The following is a 27739-nucleotide window of genomic DNA, read 5'->3' as shown; positions in this document are numbered from 1 at the left end:
CCTCAGGCTCCACCAATGGAAAAAAGTGCAGAGATCGACACCCATTTTGGGGTCTCACTATAAAGCCGGCTTAGGCACACATTTTAGTGCAAATTTTGTATATACAAATCCGTGCCTTTGCAAGGTGAAATTCTTTTCAGCCACTTGTAGAGGTATTTATCTATTCTGGTTATTCACAGTCACTTTTGATACATTTATCAATGATAAAAATATAGAACAATTTAATATTTTTAGATTAACTTTTAGACAAAATAGTGTTTTCTGATGCAATAGGTAGGCTCGTTCGTTTTTGACATTAGCATTTAGTACTGTATATTTTAATGTTCTTTTGAAATGATTGATATTTTTACACTTCATTCCTTTCAATTAGTTCTCATTTTATCGTACTATTGAATGATTATATTTGAGTTTCATTATTATTATTATTATTATTATTATTATTATTATTATTATTATTATAGTTTTACGGAAGTTAATATAAGATATTCTTCAAGTTACGCCTGTACAGTAGATTTTGAAGCCCCTATGACCTCTCTATGATTTGACTGGCGTGGCTGGACTCAGCATGCGTCAAATCTGTTCATCTTTTGTACATAGAAAACGGTCCTTTTTCAATTTTTTTAGCTTTCTATTTTGCCATTTGTTTGTGTCATAACGATCCACAGAAGTGCAGAATAATTTGATGAAAACAAAATTATTAGAAAATCTTTGGGATTATTGTAAATATTTTAATAGTACCAGTTATTTATTCGGTGCTTTATGTGTTTATTTTATGTTGTGTGTAATGTTTGTTTAATCATTAATTTGTATTTTTATTCGCTTTTACCAAAAGAAAAGTCGTTAAGATGACTGGCAACGGGGTTCTGAGCAATGACTTTTATGAAGATTCCGCCAACGCGCACGCAGTCAGTGAGAACGGTGTAAATCTGAACGCTGTCCATCTCATCAGCGCACAGCCTTCTGTCAGCCCTACAAAGCTAAAGTCTCGCAGGCAGCGATGGAACGTCAGACCCTCCGAAATGTCGAAGAACACGCTTAATCCCATCCGTGCTATTGTCGATGGCATGAAACTAACTCCAAACCCTCACAAATCCATGATCGCCCTATCCATTGGTATAACCGCGTAATACACTCCCACTGAATAGAAAGTGATAAAATAAGGTTAATTACTCGTCTGTCATTTCTTATATGTGTTTCTCCCGTATTTTTTGGCCACCAGGTGATCCTACTGTATTTGGAAACTTGCCTACAAGTGAAAGTGTTCTACAAGCAATGAAGGATGCTATAGATTCCCATAAATATAATGGATATGCCCCCTCAGTAGGTGAGACAATACAACTTGATCAGCCACAGGATGGATTCATTATATAAATAGCCAAGCAGTTCAGAAACCCAAATATTATAGTAGGCTGCTAACATGGCAAAATGCTATTGGTAATATCTCCCGTCTAAACATTGATCAGGTTACCAGAAAAGCAGAGAGGCTGTGGCAAACTTCTACAGCCAACCAGGTGCTCCTCTGGAGGCTAAGGTGAACTCCCTGTGCCAGTCTAATTGGCTATTATTTGGATGTATATTTATCAAAGTGTCAACAAATACAAAACTGTTCCTAATTCTGTCTTGTATCAACTACAGGATGTGGTCTTGACCAGTGGCTGTAGCCAGGCTATAGAGCTGGCCATTAGTGCATTATGTAACCCAGGAGACAACATCCTGGTTCCTTGCCCTGGATTCTCCCTCTACAAAACCATGGCAGTGTCTATGGGCATCCATGTCAAGCTGTACAACCTCCTGGTGAGTAACTCCAAATGACAAAATCCTGGAGTGTTTAACTGCAGATGAATTTTGCAGAGGGTTGGACAGAAGAAGCAAAGTGATGAAAAGGACCATGGTGTACATTGGGGAAGAAGTAAAAATGTTTAGCAATATTCAGTCAGGGAGCTTGTCTTTCTGCACTAATACTTTATGCCTTTAATTCTAGGAAATGAATGCTGGAGGGGTCATGTTAGGCAGGGTTCATAAAGGCCAGTGTGTGCATGTCAATGTGAAAACTCTGAGGTTTATGAGTCATTGTCATTAAGAACATTCCAGTCTACAAAGCCATACTGAACGTAATGGGTGTATCCCAATTGTACACACACACACAAATCTAAATAGTAAGGATTTGGCAGCTTAGTACATAAAATATATACTACTTCACTTTGTACTAACAGGAAGTGATGGAGTTGCTATGCCAACATACCTCATTATAAGATACAACTTGGTTAATTTGAGATTTTTCTTTAAATCAATGAAATAGAAATGGAACAATACCTTTTAATGTACTGTTTTAAGATAACAGATGTTCCTATAGAAGAGTGCTGCTATTTTCTTTTACTAACCTTACGTGTAAGCTCCAGTTTGCTTTTTAGACAGTTGTTTTTCTGTGAGGTAAACCACAATCTCCAAAAGTTTACCACAGTTAACAGTGATATTTCACATATAGGGTATGCACTGACGTCAATTATAAGACATGGATAAATAGGTAGTGTGAAAAGCGCTGTTACATCATAGCAGTTTGCTAAAACACAATGTGTTCTATAAGTAAATAGAGATGTCTACAATGTGCTGAATGGTAAAAATGTGATCTAACAGTGAACATTCAGGTTAACATCAGGTGTGGTGTGTTATACATGATCTCAAACATCAAATACATTTTAGAATGACTCTGTGTACCTCTGTGTGCCTTTAGCCAGAGAAGTCCTGGGAGACTGATCTGCAGCAGTTGGAGAGTCTGATTGATGACAAGACAACTTGCCTGATAATGAACAACCCTTCAAACCCCTGCGGCTCTGTATTTACCAAAACACACCTGTGTAATATTCTCTCCGGTGTGTGCAATGCAATTCTGTTCAATTCAGTTCAGTTCATTTTGTTACAACTCAATCAATATGATTATGCAACTCACTTTGTATTTGTACTCATCTCTATTGATGTATTTATTTGTATGTACAGTATGTATATACAGTATGTGTCCTATAATACTAACACATTTATTTCCTCTGTGGTCTAGTTGCCTCAAGACACTGCATCCCAATCCTTGCAGATGAGATTTATGGAGACATGGTGAGATATCCACATAAACACTGACTACAATAGGATTTTTAAGTCTTTGTGTTAGTTTGCTTTGTAACTGTTGTCATTTATACATAGTCAGTAGGCTATCAGTTGACTTGTAAGGTGGGAACTTCAGGGCTGAGCTGCAAGGTGCTGCCATCACAAGTACCATATAATACCAGCATGGCCTATTCTTAGTGACAGAGAAAGGGAGCTAGAAGAGGGCCAGGTGCTCAGGTCTATAGTGGACAGCCATTAGCTCTGCCCACCACAGTGTAGAAACACTGGCTGCATAAACATCTCTGTATCTCCAGGAGTCAGAGGAATGTGGTCGTTCCCTGTGACACTCTTAACGTCTTGGTTTCAGGAAAATAATGAATGAAAAAAAGCACAGGAAACTGGAGAAAAGCTTATTGGTGCCTCAGTAAAGAAGCACAGGAGAGTTCCTAAAATATACATTTATGGCATCAAGTCCTGTATCAAATCCTGGTGGGATGGAGTATATTGAGTAACATCACCTATTAACCTTGAATCAAATGTATTAACTACAGTGAGTCTCAGTAAAATGTATAAGCTTCAATTATGTGGCCATGTTCAGCTTTCGAGCTCTTGAAGGCTCAGAATAAAGGAAGGCACAATTATTACCATATTTTTACATTTCTGATCCAGGTCTGCTTAACATGGAGAGCAGGGGCCATTTGTTGTTGTTGTGAAACCTATAGTTTCCTCCCACAATGGCAGTGCAGTTTTCATTGCGTATGTTTGTGATTAGCACATATGTGAGGAGGAAGCTTGCCAAAACTGCAATTGTGGTGTCTCAGCCAATGAGATGTGGGGCCGATCCTCACGCCCAACATCAAGTCCAGCTTTAATGAGAGCCAGGCAGACAGCTGCAGGCACATATCTCTTTCTCATATACATACCTCAAATATATACGACACAGAAACACAGACGCATGTGCACATGTACACAGCCTCGAAGCTGCAGAATGCTGTGCCATGACTGCCAGTGTTATGCTGTGATAATGCAGTACTGCTGAGGGTCCTCTCTCTCTGCTTAACAGATCAACAGGACTATTTAAACTATATTAAGCCTGAATGAAAAGAATGAACCATGTGTTGCCTTCTCTCTCTCGCTACCTTTCCTCATTCTGTCTGTGTCCCTTTTCCTCTTCTGTTATTTATTATATCTCACTTATTGCATCTATGGCAAACCCATGAGTGTAGATAAGGGACCACAAAATATTAACCTTTAAAATCTTGACTATAATTTTTTTCTGAATAAAAAAGTGTTCTCCTCTAACTAAAGGTTGTTACATTGTTTCTTTTATTTTAAATTTAGCTACATATTGCTTTTTTATTACAAAGTGTTATATTCTCTATTAATATTGTGTAATATGATGTCCATTTCTTATGACAAGAAGCATGCTGATATGTGTATTGCAAAATATTGTAGTGAACATGTCTATGATGTGTTTTTATAATCACTCAGGTCTTTCCTGATTGTGAGTTCCATTCTCTGGCCCCTCTGACCAGAGATGTGCCAATACTGTCCTGTGGAGGGCTCGCTAAGCGCTGGCTTGTGCCTGGTTGGAGGATGGGCTGGATCCTCATCCATGATCGTAATAATGTCTTTGGACCAGAGGTACGCTAATCCACACCACTTCCTTATTTGGTCACAGTAAAGACATGGCATTCTAATTTCACCTTCCATATTTCCACCTGATTGTCTCCTAAGATCCGAGAAGCTCTTGTGAGGCTCAGCCAACGCATTTTGGGTGCCTGCACTGTTGTCCAGGGGGCCCTAGAAAGCATATTAAACAGTACCCCAGCAGAGTTCTACCAAAATACCATCAGCTTTCTAAAGGTATGAAAATCAATGTGTCTCACTGGAAGATGGGTGATGTGTTGAGGTGTGAACATGGCTTTCTAATAGTCCAACTGTCCCCTCCTCTAGTCCAACTCAGAGATTTGTTTCTATGAGTTGTCAACCATTCCTGGACTGACACCAGTGATGCCATCTGGAGCAATGTACCTCATGGTAAGCTTTGTATTCTTTGTGTTCCAGTAAATGGTAATATAAATTTCTTAACAATTGGGGAATAAAAATTAAGCCATTTATAGAAGGCTGTGAAACTGACCTTGGTCATCAGTTATATTTCATTTCTACATATTGTTAGCTTGTCAGTTTTACAGCGACTTGTGCTTTGCAGCTTAATGGTATGCATCTGTGCCCAACTTTAGGTTGGAATTGAAATGGAACACTTTCCAGAATTCCAAAATGATGTGGAATTTACCGAGCGGCTGGTCACAGAGGAGTCTGTGTTCTGCTTACCTGCCACGGTACCTCGTTTCATAGTCTGTTCTACATTTATCTAAACTACCATCAGTTTGATGTCTGTTCATATACATGATGTATATCTCTTACATCATCAGGCATTTGAATACCCAAACTTCTTCCGGATAGTGGTGACTGTTCCAGAGGAAATGCTTTTGGAGGCGTGTGGCCGAATCAAGGAGTTCTGTGTGCACCACTACAGACATCTGAGCCAAGGCAGCAATGACCTGGACCAGTGAACAAACACATAAACAAACAAACAACCCCCACAAAAAAGCAAAATGAAAGAGGACAGATTTAGGTGTTAACATGGGTGTTTACAGAAACCAAAGTTTTATGTAGAAAGGGGAGAAGAACCTAAGGATGGTTTGAATTGTTATCCCTTCTTTTAAGGAATGTTTTTGGCAATATTTATATTTGCATGGGTCAGTTAAAGTATCTAGTGTAAAACTTGTTATAATCATTGTAAACTATGCTGATTTATCTTGTATATAGCATTATGTTGCTTCAAATCCATTCTGAGAGGACACATGGCACTCAAAGTCGGTCACTGTGTTAGCTCACTGGAAGCTACAAACACGCCTGTTGGATTTTAGTTTTGATATAGTGTTATCTATATCCTCTACAATGCAGAGTGCCTATACCTGATTCTATGAACATTACTTACTGAAATTATTATTAGTGTAATAACTTTCTTTGCATGCTCAGTCATATAACAACAGCCTTTTGTAGTCAGTTCAATTCCAGTGTGCATGCGTGTGTATGAATTAATTATATATATATATATATATATATATATATATATATATATATATATATATATATATATATATATATAAAATAACCTACATACTGGAATTATATAATTATATACCAACTATTTAAATAAAGTTTTTGTAAGAGAAATCCTTAGTAATGGATCAAGTCTTTGCTGTCATTTTAAGTGCTACTGTGAGAGAACACAAGCAGATCTGAGCACAGAATAACTAGATACTATTATGTTATATTTTATGCTACTATATCAGATATTATGCACAATTACCAATGATACATATATTTGGTTGGCTGGAAACTTTATATTAATAGTAATTATGTTTATCTATTTTAATTATGGGTTTATTATATATAATTACATCTGGGATTTGTATATTCTTGCAAAAAACCCAAATACTACTCCTAAATTACTCAAGAATGTAAATATTTAGGAAGTTCCAATCTCCTGGGATCCTTGAGGACAGTAAGTGTACACATGTATATTCTACACACGTAAAGGCAATCAAAAATGATCAGGGATATGCCAATGAACAGGAAGGGTTAGAAATCTTCAACTGAGATTTCTCCTTAATTAAAAATGTATCCCTTGAATCACTAACTAGGTTCTGACATGTTCAGGCTAACCTGACACCCAGCCTTGAAAACATCTATATACCTACTTGCTGACAAATCATTATGTAAGGCTTCTACCCATATTCCCTATGCCCTGCAGTCAGATGCACTTGGCTTTGTGGCCAGTAACCTTTTCAGTGAAGTTAATAAGTTTGTGATTTGTGTGTGCACCTGTCTGGAAGTTCTGTCAAGTCAGTAAAAGGAAAAACCTGGATTTCTGAAAATGCAATGGTCTTGTAGTTGTTACAGGTATACTAGATCAGCATTGCCATGCTGTGCTGCTAGAGGTCTAGTCTAAAACATTTTGATCTAGCTGCTGTAAATCACTAAACCAGAATATGGCCGGTGTCTTTTCTAGGCAAAACATTTTTGCAATAAAGTCTCTTGTTATGGTATCATACAAGACAAAATATGGCATTGGTTTTTGAAATTAGAGAAAACATGTGACTTCAAAGAACTCTGGTGCCCTCTGCTGACTAATTTAGGAATTGTGCAAAGAAAGAATAGACCTGAGGGTTTTAAACATGGGAAGGGTTTTGATTAAGAAGATTAAGATTTTGTCTTTGGCAATAATCATACAATTGTGCTGAAATATGTTTTTGGAGAGAGTGAGAGAAAAAGAGAGAGAAAACTTAACTTCCTGATTTTACTATTGTTTTGAGGAAATGGGGGTGTTTGTCACACGAGCTTTGATGTTAAGGTCACTTTCCTCTGTTTTATCAACAGACGATACCACAATAGTGGTAAACAACACACAGGCTCTTGCACATACACGAATGCGTGTACCCACAGGAATACACATGCATATGCAAGTGCACATAGGTGCGCACACACACGCTCACGCACACAATAAGGTTCAATGATTAACTGTAAAGATAAAGAAAGATTAGGCAGCAGGGAGGTGCAGTGAAGCAGAGAAGAGCAAGAAAGTGAAAGACAGAAAGAAACATATTGGAGGAAACATAGGAAGGACAAGCCAGCCTACTGATTTGGCATTTGTTCGAAGTTACAAAAATCGTTCCCACATGGATTATCGCAGCGAACAGCCCAGGAAAATAGAGCTAAATGATGGCAGCTTTATGCCTCTTCTGGGGCTGGGGACATGGAGGGGAAAGGTAACACTGCATTTTTCTAACCTCTTTCTACGAGACTCTGCATTTACATTTAATGTCAAACCATCATGTATCTCTGCTATTCTTGCTGTAATGTAGTTCATTTAGTTTTTCAACTTGGTGGATGGTTCTGTTCTTAGAACAGAGTGTGCCGATGGTTTTGCCAATACACGGTTATCCATCAAACTGGGCAGTTTATGAGTTTGCAAACCTCTCTAACTCTAAGGCATTTAAAATCCACCTTGAAGGACTTTACCCACCTGGTGACAAGCAAGTGAATGATCATCCTTAGTTAGAAAAGTAAAATCTAAAATTGTGGGAAAGTCATGGTAGAAAAAGTAAACAGAAAAAAAGTACATATCAAGTAATATTCCTTATTTTTATAAGTCTGTAAGACTATCCCTTATCCCTAAGTGACTTGAGAAAGAATGCAGACATGAATATAGACAACATTTTGGTCAAATATAATAGTGGATTATAGACTAACCTGAAGGATTCACTTGCTGGACTCCCTCTGGTCTGTGCAACAACAGATGACAACTGTTGTTTTGTTTGATGTTGAAGACAAGTAATCCAATTAATAGATAAAGAAACAGGTTTTTGAATATGCACATCATGTACCAAGAAAAAATTCAGTTGAGCTTTAGTCACTCAAAATATAAGTAATGTATGTAGAGTAGCTATGTAAGTGAGTATATTCTCAAAGTAACCTTTGAAGTATATAAGTACGAGTCTGTAATAGAAGTTTGCTCCTCTCCATATCTTACTATGTAGAGTGAAACTGAGGCTCTCACTGTTTTATTGCATGATGATCAGAACACAAGTTCCGATCTGTGTCAAGGAGCAGCTGAGACAGCCATAGCGGCTGGCTACCGTCTCCTGGACACAGCCTACAGCTATCAGAACGAGCTGGAACTGGGTAGGGCCCTACACTCCAAGATGCAGCAGGGCATTATTCGCCGGCAGGACATGTTCATCGTGAGTAAGGTGAGGTAGCCTCCCAATGGTCTGCTGTGGTGGCTATACTATGCCTATTATAGTCCAAGGAGGCCCGAGTTGATAAAGCACACCTAACATTAGAAAAACCTTAGAAAAAATATCTCTCTGCACCACCTTTGACCTAGTCGACCAAGACACTGCTTGCTCCTTTGGCATCCTGAGTGAGTCACGGGGTTATTAATGTCTGATTATCCCTGATATCTCCTTGAGACCCCTGGTAAAAGCTGGAGCATCTAAGCAGGCAGACTAACGAAGAATCTCCACTTTGTTTCATGAAGCTGTGGTGCACTCATCATGCCCCTGAGGACATCCCTCTGTGCCTGAATAAATCTCTCAGTGATCTACAGCTGGACTACCTGGACCTGTACCTAGTGCACTTCCCTGTGGGACTCCAGGTTACACAGTAGCACTGCATGCAATCACCTGAGGTCAAGTGCAAATCACTAAGTGCAAAGCATTATTAGGTAGAACCTTATGTTTTGCGTCAAGCTGAATGGGAGCAATAGATGGAAGAATACCAAATGTCAACATTTTATTTCAGTTCAAAATGGTCAAATATTTAAATTTGTGTTAAAGAACTCTACCAACAATCTGTAGTAATACCACAGCAACATTCTAATTATAAAGTTTGCAAATACAAATCAATCTTCGTGATTGGTTGACCCCAAGATAAACAGTAGTCACAAAGTCTTTGTTTAATTGTTGAGCATCAACGCTTCAACTTTCTGTGTATGTATATGTAACAAATAATTTGTTATCCAGAGGTTAATCCATGGCTTGTGACCATGTTTACTTCAAACACTAGAATAAAGTTGTTAATGGTTAGCTTGCTCTTTTTCCACCCATAGAAAGTTGGTAATGAGCTTTTTCCAATGAAGGATGGAGAGATTGTCATGTCTGACATTGACTACGTGGATGTGTGGAAGGTAAGAAGATGTACCTGTAAACAGTAAAACTCAAACTGCTTATAAATCATTAAGAATGACTGCATGTTTACTTCAGGGGATGGAGGCTCTGAAGGCCTCTGGAAAAGTGAAGAGTATTGGTGTGTCCAACTTCTCAGTCCAACAGCTTGAGAGGCTGTTGTCTGTGGCTAAAGTTCCGCCAGCCGTAAATCAGGTACTAAAACATTTTAGAGAACAATAAACTATTGTGGCTCACATACGGGTCCAAATTTCCTTTTATGAAAACTACTGGTATGAACATGTCAAATAACAATAGGTGTCATGCATTTTATAAATGACATGTAAATTTAAAACAGAATCTAGACTTATTGCTGGTCAGAGTAGCTGAGTGTTATACCTCTACCAACTGTGTGTTTTAAGACAATTCTTTTTTTAGCAAAAGATGCTGTTCTTAAATTGTCCATGCATGATATGCAAATCTTTTTTCCATGCAATATATAACCAATGACTATCCACACCAGCCCAATTCAACTTTCAGTAGAATTGTTTCATCTGTAGGTAGAACTTCATCCTTACCTCGTGCAGTCTGACCTGATTAAATACTGTAAGTCGAAGAACATTTCCCTCACAGCATACAGTCCCTTTGGCTCACCAGGAAGACCTCAAGACCTGTGAGTTCATTATTTAACAACAATTGGCTTGATTATTTGATATGAATTGATATTTGATCATAAAGGCTAAGATGAAAGATGCTGCACGATGTCACACTCCACCTTATCAAACAGTAAAGCTGGAATCTTCTTAATAACCTTTACGCATAATGACCGTTGCACACTGATCTGGTTCTGTAGTAATCAAACTCTTATCTAATCCCCTTCGTGCAGTCATAAAGGAGACAAAGATCCTGAAAAGCTCCTGGCAGATCCTGTGGTTGGGGAGATTGCTGTAAAACACAGGCGAACTCCCGCCCAGGTCATACATTTACGGTATTCAGCCGTTGTCTAGAATGACTTACAGAGGTGCTCTGTAGTCTCTACCATAAACATATCCTCATGCTGGCTTAAGTAGGTTAGTGTCAAGAATACTATATAGCTCAAGCAGTCAAGGCAGAAAGAAGACATAAAATGCTTTTTTTTTCCTTCCATATTTCATATTTCCATATTTCCATATTCCAGTGTTCAGGTCATATCGCCTCTAACATAAAGACAGAAGATATGTGTTTGGGTGTATTAATGTCTATATGGATTCCAGTGTACACATAATAGTGACTAAATATCTTGAACCTTGGGTTTTGTTTCCAGGTTTTACTGAGGTATCATATTGAACAGAATATTGCAGTGATTCCCAAAAGTGTTAAACCCAATCACATTTTGGAAAACACCAAGGTAACTCATTTTCCCTTTTATATTAACACAGAAAATTAAAAAGCCCGGAGTACTGTAATGTGGCTAAAGATAACTGTGTACAGTAAGACTATTTCCACAGCACCCTGCTAACTACATGGTACGTTCATAATAAACGTATTGGTGAGCTCCTGCATTTTGGTCCAGAGTAATGTATGGCATGAATGCAGATCTTTGACTTCGTCCTGGATGAGGAGGATATGAATGCTCTCAGGTCACTCAATCGTGACTGGAAGGCCTGTACCTTAGAACAGTAAGAGCATGCACTTCTCACACATGCAGCAGTTAAACCACTTCCACAGTGTGGCCCAAAGGAGCAAAGCATGTTTATTTACATAGTTGTCAATGGTGCATTTTGTTCCTCAGGGTGAAGTCTCATCCTTTCTACCCGTTTAAGTGAAAAGTTGTTAGCCCTGGGTGGTAGCAAGGGAATATACACTGCTACTGCTCCAATCAAATTAACGATCTGCTTGGCAAATAAAAGGAATTAAGTGACACAGAAGAGAGCTATTTACCTAATGTTAGTGCTAAACTGTGATTGTGACTGAAAAGCTGAGGCTCTTGGAGACCCTGTGTGAATTCTGAGTGAATAAAGCCTTTCTAACAACAATCTGTCACATTTTTAATACTATACTGAAAATGACTGACCATGTTAGTCCACATATATAACAAGTTGTCTGAAAAGCTAAATGCACAAGCAAGCATTTTACATATTAGTAATTTTGTGCTATGAAAAATTCACCAGGAGCTTGAGTGGCATAACAAAGCATTAATCGTACAGATAGGATAGTTCACCGTACTCTTTTAAAGGACTGGAAAGGCACCTTTGACATGGCTGCATATTGAGATGATCTGTATATTACTGCAGCCAGTACATTCAGAAATCACTGAATATAGCACTCTGAGCCATTCCACCTTCTCAATCAGCAGTTCACAGACACTGGTCAGCTTATGCCCTTACTGTTGCAATCTGCATGTTGAGTAGATAAACACACCTACCCTTAGGGCACTTTATGAAATACCAATGTCCTCCTATAGTCACCTGTCCTGTCCTTGACTGGCATTCTGCTTGTCACCCCCCTTCGGTCTTGTCCTGTCCTGTTCTGGGCTGCAGGACTGCTGAGGCCGAACAGTGCACACACAAGCTGAGGCCCCTGCAATGTACCTGGGCAGGCAAGGCCCAATCACCCACTGGCCCTTTTCTGGAATGAACACTTGAGTGTCCTCTGAGAAGTCCATGTGCTCCCAGGTGTAGCCTCCCATCACATAGATCTTCCCGCCACATACCGCTACCGCTGCCTCGCTGTTGGGAATGCGCAGCGGGGCCACCCTGCTCCACTGCTCCGTCTGTGGGTCAAAGGCCTCCACCTCTAGCACGTCGAAGCGTTCCATACTGTCCTCGTGGTCGTCACTGCCCCCAATAGCATAGATTTTGTCCTGTAGTGAGGCCATGCAGTGCCACCCTCGAGCCAGGGTCATGGCCTGCCTCTCTGTCCACGAGTCCCCAGCACTGGGATCATAACTTAGCATGTCACGCCGGTAAGGGCCGATCTGATAGTCATGGCCTCCTGAGATATACACTACACCTTTGTGCATGGTACCTGCATGGCCATATGTGAATCTAAAGAGACAAAAAAATCGGAGTGTAATTGTGTAATAGCTGCAAAGGAAATGCAGTCATTAATGTCCAATCATTAAATGCTATTAACAACAATAATTATTATTAGGTTGTTATGTTTCTTTCAATGAGCTTTCACCAATGATTTTAAAATGAGATAACCTGGGCAATCCTGCTACATAGGTCCAGTAATCCTCAACAGGATGGTAGACTTCAACAGAGGACAGTGCCCCACTGTCATTGCGGCCCCCAACAGCAATCAGAAACTGCCCCATGGTGCCAAGATAGAAATCCACCCGCCGCTGATTCATAGGAGCACCCTATGGAAAAAGAACTTACAAGACTTATACACTGAAGTAATGTACTCTAGAAATCAAATAACAGCTAGACATTTTATAGCAAAATCTTAAACCTTCTTCATGCAGGTATCTATCTTGTACTACCTTGCCCATTTTGTTGTGACAATTTAAACTGAATGTCTTGTGAGACTGTCAGGAACCAATTACCTTAACCCACGTGTTGTTTCGGGGGTCATATCTGTAGAGAAGGTTACTTGCAGCCCCTCCCCCATTGTCCCGTGAAGAGCTTCCCCCAGCGATGAAGATGAACCCTCCCAGCACAGTCACACAGTGGTGGCTCCTCTGAGCCGGCAGCTGGGTCTCCACCAACCATGCACCCGCTTCTGCGTCCAGCCAGCACACTTCGGTGCTCAGCTCCTCCCCGCGTTCATACACCTCCCCTCCAACCAGCAGGAGGCGCTCCACTCCTCCTCTCAGGCCAGAGAGGACAGTCTGCAGCACGGGCTGGGCACTGATGCGGGCGTGGTAGCCCAGCGCCTCCTCCACAAGGGCCTCACAGCTGGAGTCCAATGGCAGCAGTGCACGCATAGCCGGCAATACACGTTCCGCCAGGTCCTCTGGTGGGATCAGGGCGAAACGGACATTGGAGAGGAGCTGGTGGGCGAATGCCAGCCGCTCGTGTATGTGGCTCAGCCACTGCAGTGCAGCCTGCAGCAGGGTCTGTTCGCTCTCATGCTGCACATGCTCACTTGACAGATAAGAGCACAGCTTAGACAAGCGCATGGCCCTCATGAACTCAGGCGTGAAAGAGAGTGTGGCAAATCGCTCCAGGATGAAGCGATCTATGAAGGTATCCAGCCTATCCAGGCTGTAAAGTAGGGCCAGCTCCTGCAGATACAGGTAGTTCTCTTCATTCACCTCCTTCTCCAAGTACTGGCAGCAGAAATCCACAGCCCGCCACATCTGCAACAGGTGAGCAGTTTCCAGCACGGAGTCGATGTTTCCGCCATCCAGAGGCAGCTCACCACTATACAGGAAATCCACAACTGCTTTCACACCAACGTAGGAGGCGCCCACCAGCTCCACCTCAGTCTGATGCTCCTCTCGCATGCCCAAAGTAAACATGGCCTGGAAATAAGGGCTGGAGACCGCTAGTAGGGCCCGGTGCGCAAGTACACGCTGCTCGTTAGCCACCAAGATTACATCACATAGCTGACCACACTCTCTCTGTTCATTCAAACCCTGCAGAAGGTAGCTTGCTTGGTCTGCCCATCGATATACCTGCCACAAGCAAAGGGGTGATACTGGTGGTGCATACCTTTTGAAAATAACTGTTAAATTAAACGTCGGGTGTTTGAACATTGTCTCCTTGCGGATAAATGCATACCTTTGAAGACTCGCTGATTCGGTGTGGGCGTGAAAGACGGGCCTGCTTCCCACCGTCCATTGTGTCATCTCCCTCTAATACTATCTATAAAATGATGGGATTATTCCAAAAGTTTGAAACGCACTGACCACATATGCATATATACACACACATATTTTATACATACTACTTAAATAGCTCTATATGGTTCTCAAATATGCTCTTCAAGTTTGTCGTTAATTTAGCAGGCTACAAATCCTGCAACTAAAGAGCTAACCTACTTATTTAGCCTAGCTAAGCTAACTATGCTAAGATAGCCATTTAACATGCTTTCTGTAAAGTCAAGATAGAGTTAAGTACCGAGCTAGCTGGCTAGATACCTAACTAACAGCTAGAGGTGTAAGGAAGCCTGGAAGCAAACGAACTGGCAATTGCAAATAGTTTAATCATACACAACCTTAAGGCAAAAACAATAATGACAAGCCATAACCGTAACAAAATGTAGTTAACTATTTAGATTATTAGCGAGCTAGCTAAGCTAGTATAGTGGTGTTAGCTAGCTGTCACAATAGGTAACCAAGCTAATTCAACAGCTAGCTAGGTAGCTAGATAGAAGAGACCTGGTGATGTTTTCTCTACCACATTGAAGACAATAAAAGCATAAAAGAAAAGTAATCACAGTACCATTCTGCCATATTGTTCGTGTGGAAATTATTGTTTTAAATCCTTATAATTATTATGGCATTAATAATATGGAGTGTAAAGTAAACGAAGTTTACGTCAATGAGTGACCTACAGTATGTCCTATTTTCAAAATAAAAGGCCAAGTTAAATCAGTATAATACTTGGAATGTAAATTCACTATGGACATATAAATGACCAAGAAATTGCATCAATAACTGTTCAATTAATAATAAAACTCACAGAAATAAAACTTGTTTTATTTGACTTTGGGCAAAATGTAAAAATCTTTAGTCTTTGTATATTCAATCTTCTACTGTCAGTTCCAAACACAGCGCATAAAGTCTTACAATCATGGTGAGGAATAGGGTTGAGACAAAGGGTCAATGAAAAACATAAAGGTTATACCACACAAAACTAATGGTAAGTAAAAGGCATACACTGAATCCCCTCTATTTTCACCTTTCTTTGCTTAACTGGTAGTCCTTGGTTGTAAGTCTCTACATCAGCTAAATATCTGCATCAGCCATGAGTTCCATGGTTCAATAGCATCAGAATCAGTTTTGGCCTCAATAGCACAATTGTGCATTCAGATTCAAATTTGACATGCTTAATTATTCAGTGGAGTGAGTATGATAGGAAAACTATGGCACATGACAAAATAAGTGGAAGGCAATAATGCATAGCTCTTTTCCGCTCTATTTATTTTATATTACCAAGTACATATGACACAATGGATAATGAAGTCTTGAGATGTGCCAGATAATTTTTGGTTTTCGAATATATATCCCGAGACAGGAGGGCTCGTTCCATTTTTGATTTTGTAGATCCTGTCCTTTGAAAACTGAGGCTATTTTGGTAAAGTCTAATCACCTTTCCACAGATACAAAATGGTAAGAGCTTTTAAAAATACTAAAATAATGAAAGCAAGATATGTTTTTGGTTCATTGTCTTAGGCTTATTATAGTTTAAATAATCATGTTGATCTGTTAAGTAGAGAGAGAACCCACAGCAGTACTGCATTATGACAGCAGCACAGCCTTCTGCAGCTTCAAAACAGCATGTGTGTGTCCGAGAGAGAGAGAGAGAGAGAGAGAGAGAGAGAGAGAGAGAGAGAGAGATTTAAACGCATATGATAAATATTGCTATATATCCAACAGTAAATAATTTTACCTGCAAGTACATATTTGGCTTTGACCATTGTTCGTTCAGATATTTAGATTATAGCGTTATGGTTACTATTCAAGTTCCAATATAAATCTGAAATTATGACATCAAAAGACTGTAAATCTGCATTGTTCTCAAGCACATAAATAAGACGGGCCATTATCCACAAGATGGCAGAATAACTCACGTAGTTGACACAATAGAATTGGGTGGATTTAATTTAGCCAAATCCTCTACTTGGCCATTAGGAGGAGGTGAGCCCTGGTAGAGAGCACCCCGATTCATTTGAACAAGCATGACTGACAAATTTCACCAACGCCCATAAACTGGCAGTAGGAAATGAATCGTGTAGGCAAAGTAGTCTCTTTTCCGTAGCCTCCAGCTGAGAGAAGACTCTACTCCGGGTACCTCTCCCGATAGTGCAACACTGTCATCGGTTTTTGTCTATTGCAACCGCTTACTCTCATCTGGCTCCTTTTAGGATTTGAACTACTCTTCACGCTGTAGAATTATTTTCTCTTGCGTGCGTTTTATTCATCCTCGGTTTAATTCATTCGTTCCTGGACGCCTGTCAAAATGGCAACACGAATCGACAAAGAGGCTTGCAGAGAGGCATACAACCTCGTCCGAGACGACAACACAGACATAACTTGGTGAGTGAGAGCTATAGTAGAATTTATTGATCAGAACGTTGAGACCTTCGGCTTCGCGTCTCAGCAGACAGCAGCAGTTGCTTAATCTTTTTGAGACGACTGAAAGCAGTTTTAGAAAACTGTAAATAACGCCACAATTTTACCCCAAACTGAAATGGTACCTGATCTGTCAGAATTGCAATCTATGCATAAACTGTCTTTGTTTTAGGGAGCTTCCATGACACGCTCCACGCTCTTGGTTGTAAATGAACGGTAAAATGACTTGACTTGTCGTTATACATTTTGCAAAGAGCATTTGAATTAATATATCAAATCCGCTGTTCAAAGGGCATCTTTCAAGTATGAAGGCTCTACGATTGTTCCAGCAGGACATGGAACCGATTACGCGGAGTTCAAAAGCCAATGTACAGGTAAACCCGCTCAAATGTGTACATTCTCCAAATTCCAAATGATATTTTTGACCTATTTCACAAAAGTGAATCAGATAATAAGAACTACCAATCTGGTACAAAATTAGCAGACCACATCAATAGGGCTTGCTTTGCTTGCCTTTCTCTAGTAAAGTTAGCCAACTCATCGTTTTCAAAATCATGACGCGCACTCAGATTATAAACTTAATTCTGCTCAAATCCCCTATTTGTGATAATTGTATTAACTACGTGTGATTTCCTGGACTCTGTTCAAATTACTAGCTCTATTACTTTTACACTTGATAGCTGCAGACCATACGGAAGTATCCGTTTACAAAGAAGACGTCGGCTACCTTATATGGTTACATGAGCTAGAACGAATTGTTGCAATAAATCAGCTGCGACCTAGAGTGGGCAAATGATGTAATTAACAGGGTTTATCATCTGCACCTGTCAAGCTTGCGAAAGTTAATCTTTGCATCTCAAACCAAAATGTAGGCTACGTTTACTCTGATTGGTTGATTTAATAACGGGGGACTAGGGGTAGCCTGGAGCTGTTCGTCTGAGAGAGAATGATGTCATTGTACCCTATTACCAAGTTGGATTTGGGCGTGGCGCAGCTCCAGAATGAACGCTGCAGCGAAGCTCACCTACGAGAACACCATGATGGTGTTAAGGGCCTTAATTACATGAAAGATCCTTCGCTTAATCGTTTAACTTGCTAATAGTACTATTAGTGTTTAGTTATTTGAATCCTGATCATAAAGTGAAGACTGGGGACCCCTGTTTATATTAAAATGGATGAACTTGCACACAGTTTGTTTATACACAACCTAAGTAGTGTTTGCAGTACATAATTGATTGATATTGATTAGTTGCTTAGCTAGAAGGCTTTCAGACCTTTTGACCAAAAACATATTTTAATTTGATCTGGTATATCAATTAAAATACAATGAGAGAGGACATCTGGCCTAAGTTTGCTGAATGTTTTTGGCTTTCTGTTGTCTGCTAAAGCCTTGGCTAAACTAAACATTTTCCACTCATTGTAGAGGAGGTTATAGTTCCTAAGACTTACCAAGCTGTGATTTCCCCCCCCCCCCCCCCCCATCTGAGCATCATAAGAAGGGGTAAAATCATTTGCATTTGTCTTTACTTCATCACCATTGCACTGTTGATATAAAGACAGACTCTGTGTCAACACTTTTCCAAACCATAGCTTTTCGAAAGAAGCAGAACCACAGAAAGCAATGTAGAGGAACAGGAGCCTTTTCAAATAATGGTTATAGAACAAAAAGTGACTGTTTCTTAATTGCAGTCCCTCTCCAATATGTGCTTTTATGGACTTGATCATTTTGAGGTTTAGTTTACTGGTGCTGTGCATTGGATGCTTCCTGGTCTTCATTCAAGTTTGTTGTACAAGTTCTCTCTACAGTGGTGGTCATCTTTGTATTTTCAGGGGTAAATTATGAAGTTGCTGTTCACCCTATGACCTGTTTGTCATCTGTTAGGCTTGTTAACATGGAATTCTGGTAATGAATCACAATATTTCATGTCAGACATACTGCCGTGGGAAGTGGTGCCAGGGTTGCACATCAGACAGGATGCTTCTTGGCAGTAACAGCCAGCCAGATACTTATAAACTGTGGTGGGCATTGATGGGCAGAGCTCAGCACAAAAGATGTTATCATGAGCTAATGTGAGCCAAGCACCTTTTCCTCACATCAGCTCTGTTCCAAGTGTCTACATTCACCATGTACAACTAGTGGTACATTTTGCATAATTTACCAATAACCTTTGTGGATATTTGAATGAAATAAATTTGTTCTTACAGTAATCTGTAGATGCCTTTTAATTCAGTACTGTCTTCAGTGAGCCAGCCGGCTGTGCAGGAGAGAGAAGTTTGCAGGACTGTTTTGTGCAAGATATGAATATTGGCTTTAGGGTGGTGTGGGAAAGCAGCTGGTTCAGATTCCCCTAGTAGCACTGAGGGGGATTTCATCTTTCCTGAACTGAGTCTCAAAGCCCCTGCAATGCAGTACCAGTGTAGAAGGCTGATGGTCAATGTTTAATGTGTCTCAAGTCAGAGAGAGCAATAGAGAGGAGTTATTCATAGTTCTTGCACTTGTAATTCTCTAGTTTAATGACAGGTACCTCTTTCTCTTGCTCATCTTTTTTTCCTCAGTGTTCCCTATTTGAGTTTGGCATATTGCCAATGATTTGTCATTTTCAAAAGCCAGCAGCACTCCTGGGTTCATGCTTATTACACTTCTAAACTGCCTTTGTCCCTTCTCCCTTTACACAAGATATATTATCAGCAACACCTGCACTTATAGCAGCTCCATGTGGAGCACTTTCACAGGACTATAAATAAGCAAACACACACCCTTCAATATCATCTGATTGTCCAGCACACAGGCCAATATCCAATCTTGTTGCAGACCATTCCTTCATGTCCAATGGCAAGCTGCGTTTCTCAAGCTCTGCTTGTCTTGCAGATGACGCGCGTCTGTTTGGTTTTGTGAGGATCCAGACAGGAGATGCCATGAGCAAGCGGGCCAAGTTCACGCTCATCACTTGGATTGGAGAAAACATAAGTGGTCTGCAGAGGGCGAAGATCAGTACGGATAAAACGCTGGTGAAAGATGTCATACAGGTGGGTCTCAAACCTTGCTATAAGTAATCGGAAAGTTCTCCAAGTGTGGTATAAAGCTTGGGTTTATTATAAAGCTGGACAATGCAAGATCAGTGTGCCTCATGCTGTAAACTGATCTGCTGTTACTCCCAAATGCTTCGGGCTTCTGCTCATGCTGTATGAACATGTATAGCTTTAGGATAAACCCAGACACAGTTCAGGTCTCTTGCCCTGTTCTCCTATTTTGCAAATGTGCAGTTAAAGGAGTTCTTAAATGATAGCAGGTTGTAATTGGATCCTCCCTTGTCCTTGCAGAACTTTGCTAAAGAGTTTATGGTCAGCGATATTCGGGAGCTGGAGGAAGACTACATACGTAACGAGCTGAAGAAGGCTGGCGGTGCCAACTATGATGCCCAGGCAGAGTAGAGTTTACCATGGCACACAGAGAGGAATGGAGAGGGGGTCACTTCATCTCACACACCTCCTCAAACACACAGACACAAACACACGCACACCAACATATAAACAAGCACTCCATATCCCTGTCTCCAGTGAGGTCATGACTGATTTATCTGCTGTACTGTGCATCATCTTGCACTCATCTCGACTGGGCTGTGATCATGGACCTCATTTTCTTCTGGGATGTCTTTGTTTTGTATGCTAACTGGTAACTGGAGCCATTAGAGTTTGATGTGAAGAGGCCGTCTAGGCTTTTGATCGGACCTGGTTATATCACATCAGTAGTGAAGTTGAATTATTTTCCACTTTTTTTTTTTTTCTATCTCCGTTTCCCTGGCTACTTCCTCAACGGAGACCACTGTTTACGGCCTTCGTCTCCCGTGGGGAGAGGGGCATCACTGGATGTATGCTTATGTGTGTATGTGTTTGTGTTTGCAGACATTGCACTGTGACTCACTAGGCTCCAAGCAGGGGTGGGATTTAAAGCAGTCTGTAGCTTGTCACTCACCCCAGCTGTGAAGTCACCATTTCTCTAGTGTAGCCTTCCTTATAGTCATTTGAATTGAAAACCCCCAAGAATGTTTCTACAGCAAGTTTTATTTACTTTTGAAATTTTATCCAGAATTTTCCATAGAAATGAATGTCATCAAAGAACCAACAATACAAAAAAATTAAAAAAATACATGGGCACAAACAAATCGAGTCATTTCAGAATAAAAATGTTTTTTCAAGAAATGTTCTTGTACATCATGTCTGTTTTTGAGTGACTGTGTGTATATGTAGCACTCTACTGAGTAATACGTCTTTGACTAGGGCCAGTTCAGGCTGTATTTGAGGTTGGCACTGGCTTAGGTAATACAAGCTGCCCGTCACAATACAACTGCTCACTTCTTCTAACTGCCTTGGGGGACTTGAGGGAGTCCCATGGGTTGTCATGGTCACCACTGCTGTCTAGGTGACATCTAATCACATCTTAAGGCCAAGTCGCTCTGTCTCAAAGTCTGTCAATAAAGACCCCCCTTTTCCTTTACTATCCTTCTACCCATTGATCTGTCACTTCTCCCCCATTTCTTTCTTCCCCCAAACCTCATTTGTGCTCTTCCAGTCTACTGTTTAATATAGCAGATGTGAACTTGGGTGCCTAATTGCTTAATCTATAATCTATAAGCCTCTTGCAGTCTGTAATGCAATAGATGGAGTTCAGATGCTTGCAGAGTTGAAATGACTAGAACCAAGTTAAAAACTGGAGAGAACAGTATATGGAGAGCAGCAAACATAGTCCAGGAGGCAAAGTGGGTCTTAAGTCAGGAAGGCAAGCATAGAGAACACGCAGTACGTTAATGATAATACTTCAAAAATACTAGCACACATAATGTTTAAATAGCCTGAAATAACTGGTTACAGATGGAATTAATAATCAATAGAGGTATATCGTTGGATCACTGGGTGGAAGAGAGATGACAGGGTATGACATGCCCGCCCCCCACCCCCCAGGCAAGGACTGAGGTCAGCTACGGTGATGACCAACCACGCTCTCGGAGGAGGCACAGGAGCAGCGTGCAGGAGCATTGCCAGGCTGGACAGATGAGCTTGAGTGAGAGGGTGAGGAGGGGCAAGGAAAGAGCCTTCTGGGACGGCCTCGTTGGTGGGGTGCAGGACATTCTGGACAGAGTCGGCAGTAGTCAGCCACTAACCCTGGATCCAGGATATCCCATGCCAGTACCCAGCTTCGTTCTTCTATTCCTCCTTTTTCAAAAGGTATAAACCTAACTCCATGGGAGAACCTGTCTACAGTAGTAAGGATGGTGGTGAAGGCTGAGCTGGAGGAGGGTCATTGATAAAATCTACTGCAAGGTGAGACCGTGGTCTTGAAGGACCTGGTAAATTGACTTACTTTCCAGCTGTTAGGGCTTTGGGAATTTTACACTGGGATCACACTCTGCATGTTGCTATGGAAGAGTGTATATCTGGGAGCATGTGCTCCCACCAATACCTTCTGGATAAGAGTTGCTGTGTTCTTGTCTCTCCAGGGTGACTGGAGGATTGGAATGAGTGGGCCCATGTGATAAGTCAGTCTCAACAAGACTGGGGAACATAGTGTTTGTCTGGAGGACATTGCAAGGAAATCATGACTTTCTCTAATTCTTTGTCAATCTCCTATCTGATGGATGATATTATGCAGTCAGAAGGGAGGATAGAGGGGATGACGTTTTTCAGAATTGTTGTGAACCCATGATAATGTGTCTGCTTCAGTGTTGTGTGTGCCTGGGCGATAAATTATTATGAACCAGGATCTGGAGAAGAAATGGGACCAGCGAGCATGATGTGGGTTGACGCATTTAGTGTTTTTCAGATATTCCTTAGTTTATGTGATCTGTTAGTATCTGAAAGGGATGGTCAGCTCCCTTTATCTAATGCCTCCATTCCTCAAGAGTTAGCTTTATAGTGAGGAGTTCCTGGTCTCCAATGCCATAGTTTCTTTCTGTAGGAGTGAGTTTATGGGAGTAGAAAGCAACAGTATAAAGTTTAGGATCTCCAAAATGTTGTGACAATACTCCCCGAGTGCCACCACCTGAGGCATTAACTTCAGCTACAAATGATTTGGAAGGATCTAAGAATTTCAGAATGGGTACCCCAATGCTCTTTTCAGAGATGCAAGTACTTCTTCAGCCTGGGCATTCCATTCCGTCCTCTTTGGAACTCCTTTGAGTAATGTAGTCAGAGGGGCTACTTTGCTATTGTAATTTTTGATGAACCTTCTGTAGAAATTTGCAAAACCTGAGAACTGTTGGAGGTCTTTAACTGTGACTGGGGTATGCCATTGGGTGACAGCCTCAGTCTTTCTATCATGCATGGTTACTCCTTCTTGGCTTATGACATAAGCCCAGGAAGGATACTCTCTGCAGGTAAAACTCACATTTCTTGGCCTTAACATAGTTGTTTCTCTAATAGCCTAGTTAGAACCTGGTGAACATGATAGAGATGACTGTTTAGATCTGGGGGAATCAAACAAAATGTCATCAATGTATGCTATGACCTAACATATTGACAAATGCCTGAAGGGGCATTTCATAGGCCATAAGGCATTACCAAATACTTGTAGTCGTAGAGGAGGTAACAGTTTTCCATTCATCCCCCTCCTTGATACAGATGAGGTTATAAGCACTTCTCATGTCCAGGTTAATTAAGTTTTTGGCTCCATGGAGCTGTTCATGAGCTACCAGAACTAGAGGTAGGGGATAGAGGTATTTTTTGGTAACAGAAGCTGGAAACCAGAAACTGCAGGAGAAGTGGATGGCCTAATTGAAGCCCCAAGCTAGTGCCTCCTGCATGTAAACTTCCATTGCCCTTTGTCCTTCCTGTGTAAGGGGGTAAACTCTATAATTGGGGAGAGTTGCATTATCAGTAAGGTCAATTGCATAATTGTACGGGCGATGTGGTGGAAGTTGAGTGGCATTCTTTTTATTGAAAACTTCCATAAGGTCAGAATAGTCAGAGGGTATGTGAACATGACCTACATATTTAGGGCTTTTTATGGTAGATTATAAGGACAAAGAGTGGCATATCAGACAATTATCAAAACAATGAGGGGACCAGGATTGGATCTCTAGAGTAGGCCAGGTGATCTGGTAATTGTTTTTGTAGCCAGGGAAGACCTAAAATCACTAAATATTCAGATGAATCTATGAAAAAAGTAAATATACTCTGAAAGAAGGGCACTGATTTCCATTCACATTGGTTCTGTTATAGTAGATATCAATCCTTTCCCTACTGGCCTTTCATCCAAGGTGGATAGTCGCATGGGTTTTACAAATTTGTTTGTGGTGACACCTATTTGCTCAGTGAGGTGGGCATGAATGAAATTCTCCTCTGTGACAGAATCTGTTAATGCTGGCATATGGATAGGATCAGGGCAATACAAAGTTACAGTTCACTCAAAGGATTTACATCAGTGGCCCAATATAATGCTGCTTTACCTGCCAAATGAGAAATTAAATATGTGAGAAGTGCTTGATCTGAACTTGGTGGCGACTTAGCAAAATACAAGAAACAATGTAGAAAGAATCCCTTCCAGTCAATTAGGATCTTCGTGATATTTATCGGGTTTGTTCTCCAGGAAGACAGTGACTGCTCGGATAGTCATTGAGGAAGGATTCAGTGAGCTGGGAGCCGCTTCTGGTGTACACGTCGCCAGTACTGCAACAACGCTCAGCTGTTTCTCTTATTCATTTTGCTGTTAGGTGAGATTTAACACTGATTGTTTAAATTCCTCAAACCACTGTTGATGCTGTCTAAGTTGTCTCCCTTGGCTAGCCACTACAGAATTCCAAGTATGGAAATCCACCATCTGCATGTTGGTGAAGCATTCTGTGATGCAATAGATGGAGTTCAGATGCTCACAGATTTAAAGTGACATTGCAGTTTTATTATAGATGGGAATATCCATGGATGTGGTCAATTAGCAGAAACTAGTCAAAAAATGGAGAGCAGAATATAGAAAGCATGCAAACATACAGAGTTGGCAGAGCACAAATGTAATCCAGGAGGCAAAGCAGGTCTTAAATCAGGAAGGCAAGCAGAGCGAATACTAATGATAATCACGGCAATACTTTGCAAAGGTACTAGGACACATGACTTAACTGGAGACAGGTGGAATTAATAATCAGGAGAGGTAGATTGTTGGATTGGTGGGAGTGACTGGTGTGTTGCAATCACTAGGCTAAAGGGAGATAGAATCAGGTACAGGGGGAGTGACACAGACTGCTTTTATGACACCAACATACAATGTTAAATGTTTGAGTTCTGTTCAGGGGAAAACACAACAGGCAATAGTGGACCCATATTGCACTAGGACACTTTAAAAAGGCTGTTGACCAACTGTACATTTTACCATTTACATCTAGTGAGCTGTGGAACATGTCTTCTTTCTAAACATTTGATAACCAACCCAAAGAACATTTCTTTCTATATTTTGACCAACATAATGAGCATGTGTTTTGTGTGTGTTTGAATAAGCTGGGATGGAGCTGTGATTAAGGGTGGGACAGATGTTGCTGAGTGCTTGTTAGAACTGTAGATTAGATTAGTGACTTTTGGGGCTTGATACGTCTTGTCTCAGTGTTGTAAGCTGTGGACTAACTCTGCTTCACACACAGACAAGGCAGACTACTTCTAATTTCCCTGTTTGGTTGCAGTGATACTAGGTTACATGTCCAGACAGCTCCACTGTTTCTACCAAGAGCTTTGCTTGTTTGCTGTTTGATTCCCTCCTTCCTTAAATCCGTGTGTGTGTGTGTGTGTGAATTCATTGCAAAATCTTGCTTAGTGTCTTTTTCACAAAGATTCACAAGGAAGTCCCTGCTAGCTGTTCTGCTCAGATCCTTCCTGCATTCCAGAGGCCTCCCAGATCACAAATATTTTACACCCCACTCACATTGCTGTAGTCTTTTGTGTTGTGTGTGTGTGTGTGTGTGTATTTGTGCATTAGGTAGTGACAATATATTTGTGAGCTTGTCTGTTAGCTCACTAATTGCATCATTGCACACATACTGAGTAGATACTAACAGGTTATTTGAATCTAATGTGTACATTTTATGTGTAATTTATTTAAATTAGCATTCATATTGAGATGTATTTGGTGGGGAATGATTGGAATGAGCTCAGTCCTCTTGTCTTTTCTAGCTGAACTGACCATCCCACACAGAGCTTGGCTGCTGTGCATTTGTTATTGTTACTTGTGCAGCTTTGCAATTCTTAACCCTTGGCATGCACGGGGAATTTGCATGCATCCAAACACATGCATTTACATGTCTTTCGCCTTGGTGAGCAACAGGATGCTCGAAGCGTGTCTGTGCAGGCTCAGGATGCTCAGGGCTACTAAAGAGTTCTGCACAATGGGCTAAAGGGGCAGCCCATGGCAAAGGGAGAGCTGGAGTCTGTTTTGGTTGTGCTGAGGCTTCACAGTGAACCATGGGGGAGTGGAGAGGCTGCTTGGGTGGGGATAGTGCTGGGGGCAGGGGACTTTTTAGGCCCAGTGAAAGGGGGGAAAATTCCAGTGTGAATGGGTCAATTCCCAGTGCTATGGCACAGCACTGCCTTTGTGAGAGGCTAATGAGACTCGCTGTAGCATACCACCTCACTGTCACCAACCTGCTGCTGCTAGGGACTCATCCTCAAAGAGGGACTGCAGACATTTCCAGACAAGGCTGACTGCATTCCTGTAAGAGAAACTAACCAAGCAGAAGTAGCCCATCCTCATTGTCCTACTGAATATTGTTAATCACACCTGCTCTGTATTTATTTAACCTTTAACACCTGAATGACAACAAATATGATTTAGTCTATGAGCTTCAGTAATAGTTTTTTTCTCTTGTCTCTAATGCTGATTCATGTGGCGCAAGGTTTAACTTAAAGTATGCTTATTGGTGGCATAGTTCAGCTCAGCTGGGCATAAAACTTCACAATAAGGAAGCACACTGCACAAACAAATGTTTGAATAACAAATGTGCTAACTAATAAGTAGTACTGAAACGAAGCACAGCAGCCAGACATGCAGTCTACTTATAGCACTCTCTTCAAGCCTGCTCCCTGGCCCCCAGATGCTTGTGGCATTTTCAGCCCTTCCTGGTTAAGACGTTGATCATAAACCTCGTTTAGGTAATACATTGTGTTGGAGTTGCAGAAACGATGACCAGTTTTAGGGAACTTGCCAAAGTGTGGCCTCCTTTGGTCTCATGAATGCCTTGTAGATATGCAGTCAGTGATCACAATAAGGTGATGAGAGGCCAGGAGAAATTTACATTGGAATAAAACAGTCTAGCCTATATACACAGGAAATATGTTTTTCTGTATACTGTTTAAGTCCCCATTCACACAGTCCTCCATCAACACACATACACACAAACAGTTTTATTGCACTGCACATTGCTCATTAAATTAAGATGTAACTTGTGTGTATGGATCAGTTGGCTTGTTGAAAATGCCATTCATTTATTGATTATGGCCATGCTTGTGCACTAATAAGATATGAGATATGCAACACAATGAAAGGTCACAGGCAAATCTAGTAGACAAAGGTCAGGTTTTAGGGTCCTGCAGGCATTTGTGGGATTTGATTAGAGATATGTAATACCACTTTAAATAATGTAATAACATCATACATCACCTTACATTGAGTGAGGTCAGAATGTTTTTTGATTTTTAGGGTTTAATTTGT

The 27739-nt window shown here is 40.8% G+C and overlaps 4 protein-coding genes across 7 annotated transcripts; 3 read left to right on the top strand and 1 right to left on the bottom strand.

The window, feature by feature from the left end:
• The first annotated feature begins 15 nt into the window (after window positions 1-15).
• On the top strand, window positions 16-6241 carry tat (tyrosine aminotransferase). The gene is made up of 12 exons (XM_027009697.3): window positions 16-152; window positions 833-1113; window positions 1220-1324; window positions 1464-1531; window positions 1636-1794; window positions 2732-2870; window positions 3053-3105; window positions 4588-4740; window positions 4834-4962; window positions 5053-5136; window positions 5340-5438; window positions 5532-6241. The coding sequence occupies exons 2-12, from the start codon at window positions 846-848 to the stop codon at window positions 5670-5672; spliced, it is 1398 nt and encodes a 465-aa protein (XP_026865498.2). The 5' UTR covers window positions 16-152; window positions 833-845; the 3' UTR covers window positions 5673-6241.
• Window positions 6242-6370: 129 nt separating this feature from the next.
• On the top strand, window positions 6371-11745 carry zgc:56622 (aldo-keto reductase family 1 member B1). 2 transcript variants are annotated; one of them, XM_027009676.3, is made up of 10 exons: window positions 6371-7934; window positions 8748-8918; window positions 9209-9325; window positions 9779-9856; window positions 9933-10049; window positions 10394-10506; window positions 10720-10807; window positions 11137-11220; window positions 11409-11491; window positions 11605-11745. In XM_027009676.3, the coding sequence occupies exons 1-10, from the start codon at window positions 7845-7847 to the stop codon at window positions 11636-11638; spliced, it is 975 nt and encodes a 324-aa protein (XP_026865477.1). In that variant the 5' UTR covers window positions 6371-7844; the 3' UTR covers window positions 11639-11745. The 2 variants fall into 2 exon arrangements, with proteins under 2 accessions (XP_026865477.1, XP_026865478.1); XM_027009677.3 differs by having other exon boundaries at window positions 11386-11491.
• klhl36 (kelch-like family member 36) lies at window positions 9409-15400 on the bottom strand. 3 transcript variants are annotated; one of them, XR_014124057.1, is made up of 7 exons: window positions 15206-15400; window positions 14543-14626; window positions 13363-14436; window positions 13019-13176; window positions 12281-12859; window positions 10412-10504; window positions 9410-10052 (listed from the first exon to the last, which is right to left on the bottom strand). XR_014124057.1 is itself a non-coding variant. In XM_081715502.1 (6 exons), the coding sequence occupies exons 1-6, from the start codon at window positions 15206-15208 to the stop codon at window positions 10498-10500; spliced, it is 1905 nt and encodes a 634-aa protein (XP_081571628.1). In that variant the 5' UTR covers window positions 15209-15400; the 3' UTR covers window positions 9409-10497. The 3 variants fall into 3 exon arrangements, 2 of the variants coding, with proteins under 2 accessions (XP_081571628.1, XP_026865476.3); XM_081715502.1 differs by having other exon boundaries at window positions 9409-10504; XM_027009675.3 differs by lacking the exons at window positions 9410-10052; window positions 10412-10504 and having other exon boundaries at window positions 11545-12859; window positions 15206-15397.
• A 1300-nt stretch (window positions 15401-16700) lies between these two features.
• Window positions 16701-21258, top strand: cotl1 (coactosin-like F-actin binding protein 1). The gene is made up of 4 exons (XM_027009680.3): window positions 16701-17022; window positions 17350-17432; window positions 19928-20085; window positions 20380-21258. Exons 1-4 carry the CDS (start codon window positions 16946-16948, stop codon window positions 20488-20490), a joined length of 429 nt encoding a protein of 142 aa, XP_026865481.1. The 5' UTR covers window positions 16701-16945; the 3' UTR covers window positions 20491-21258.
• Window positions 21259-27739: the final 6481 nt, after the last annotated feature.

Source organism: Electrophorus electricus, chromosome 6 (genome assembly GCF_041902795.1).
Source record: "Electrophorus electricus isolate QZ-2024a chromosome 6, ASM4190279v1, whole genome shotgun sequence".
Taxonomy (NCBI): Eukaryota; Metazoa; Chordata; class Actinopteri; order Gymnotiformes; family Gymnotidae; genus Electrophorus; species Electrophorus electricus.
The sequence above is the reverse complement of the archived record's forward strand: the minus strand, read 5'-3'. Positions and strand labels throughout refer to the sequence as shown.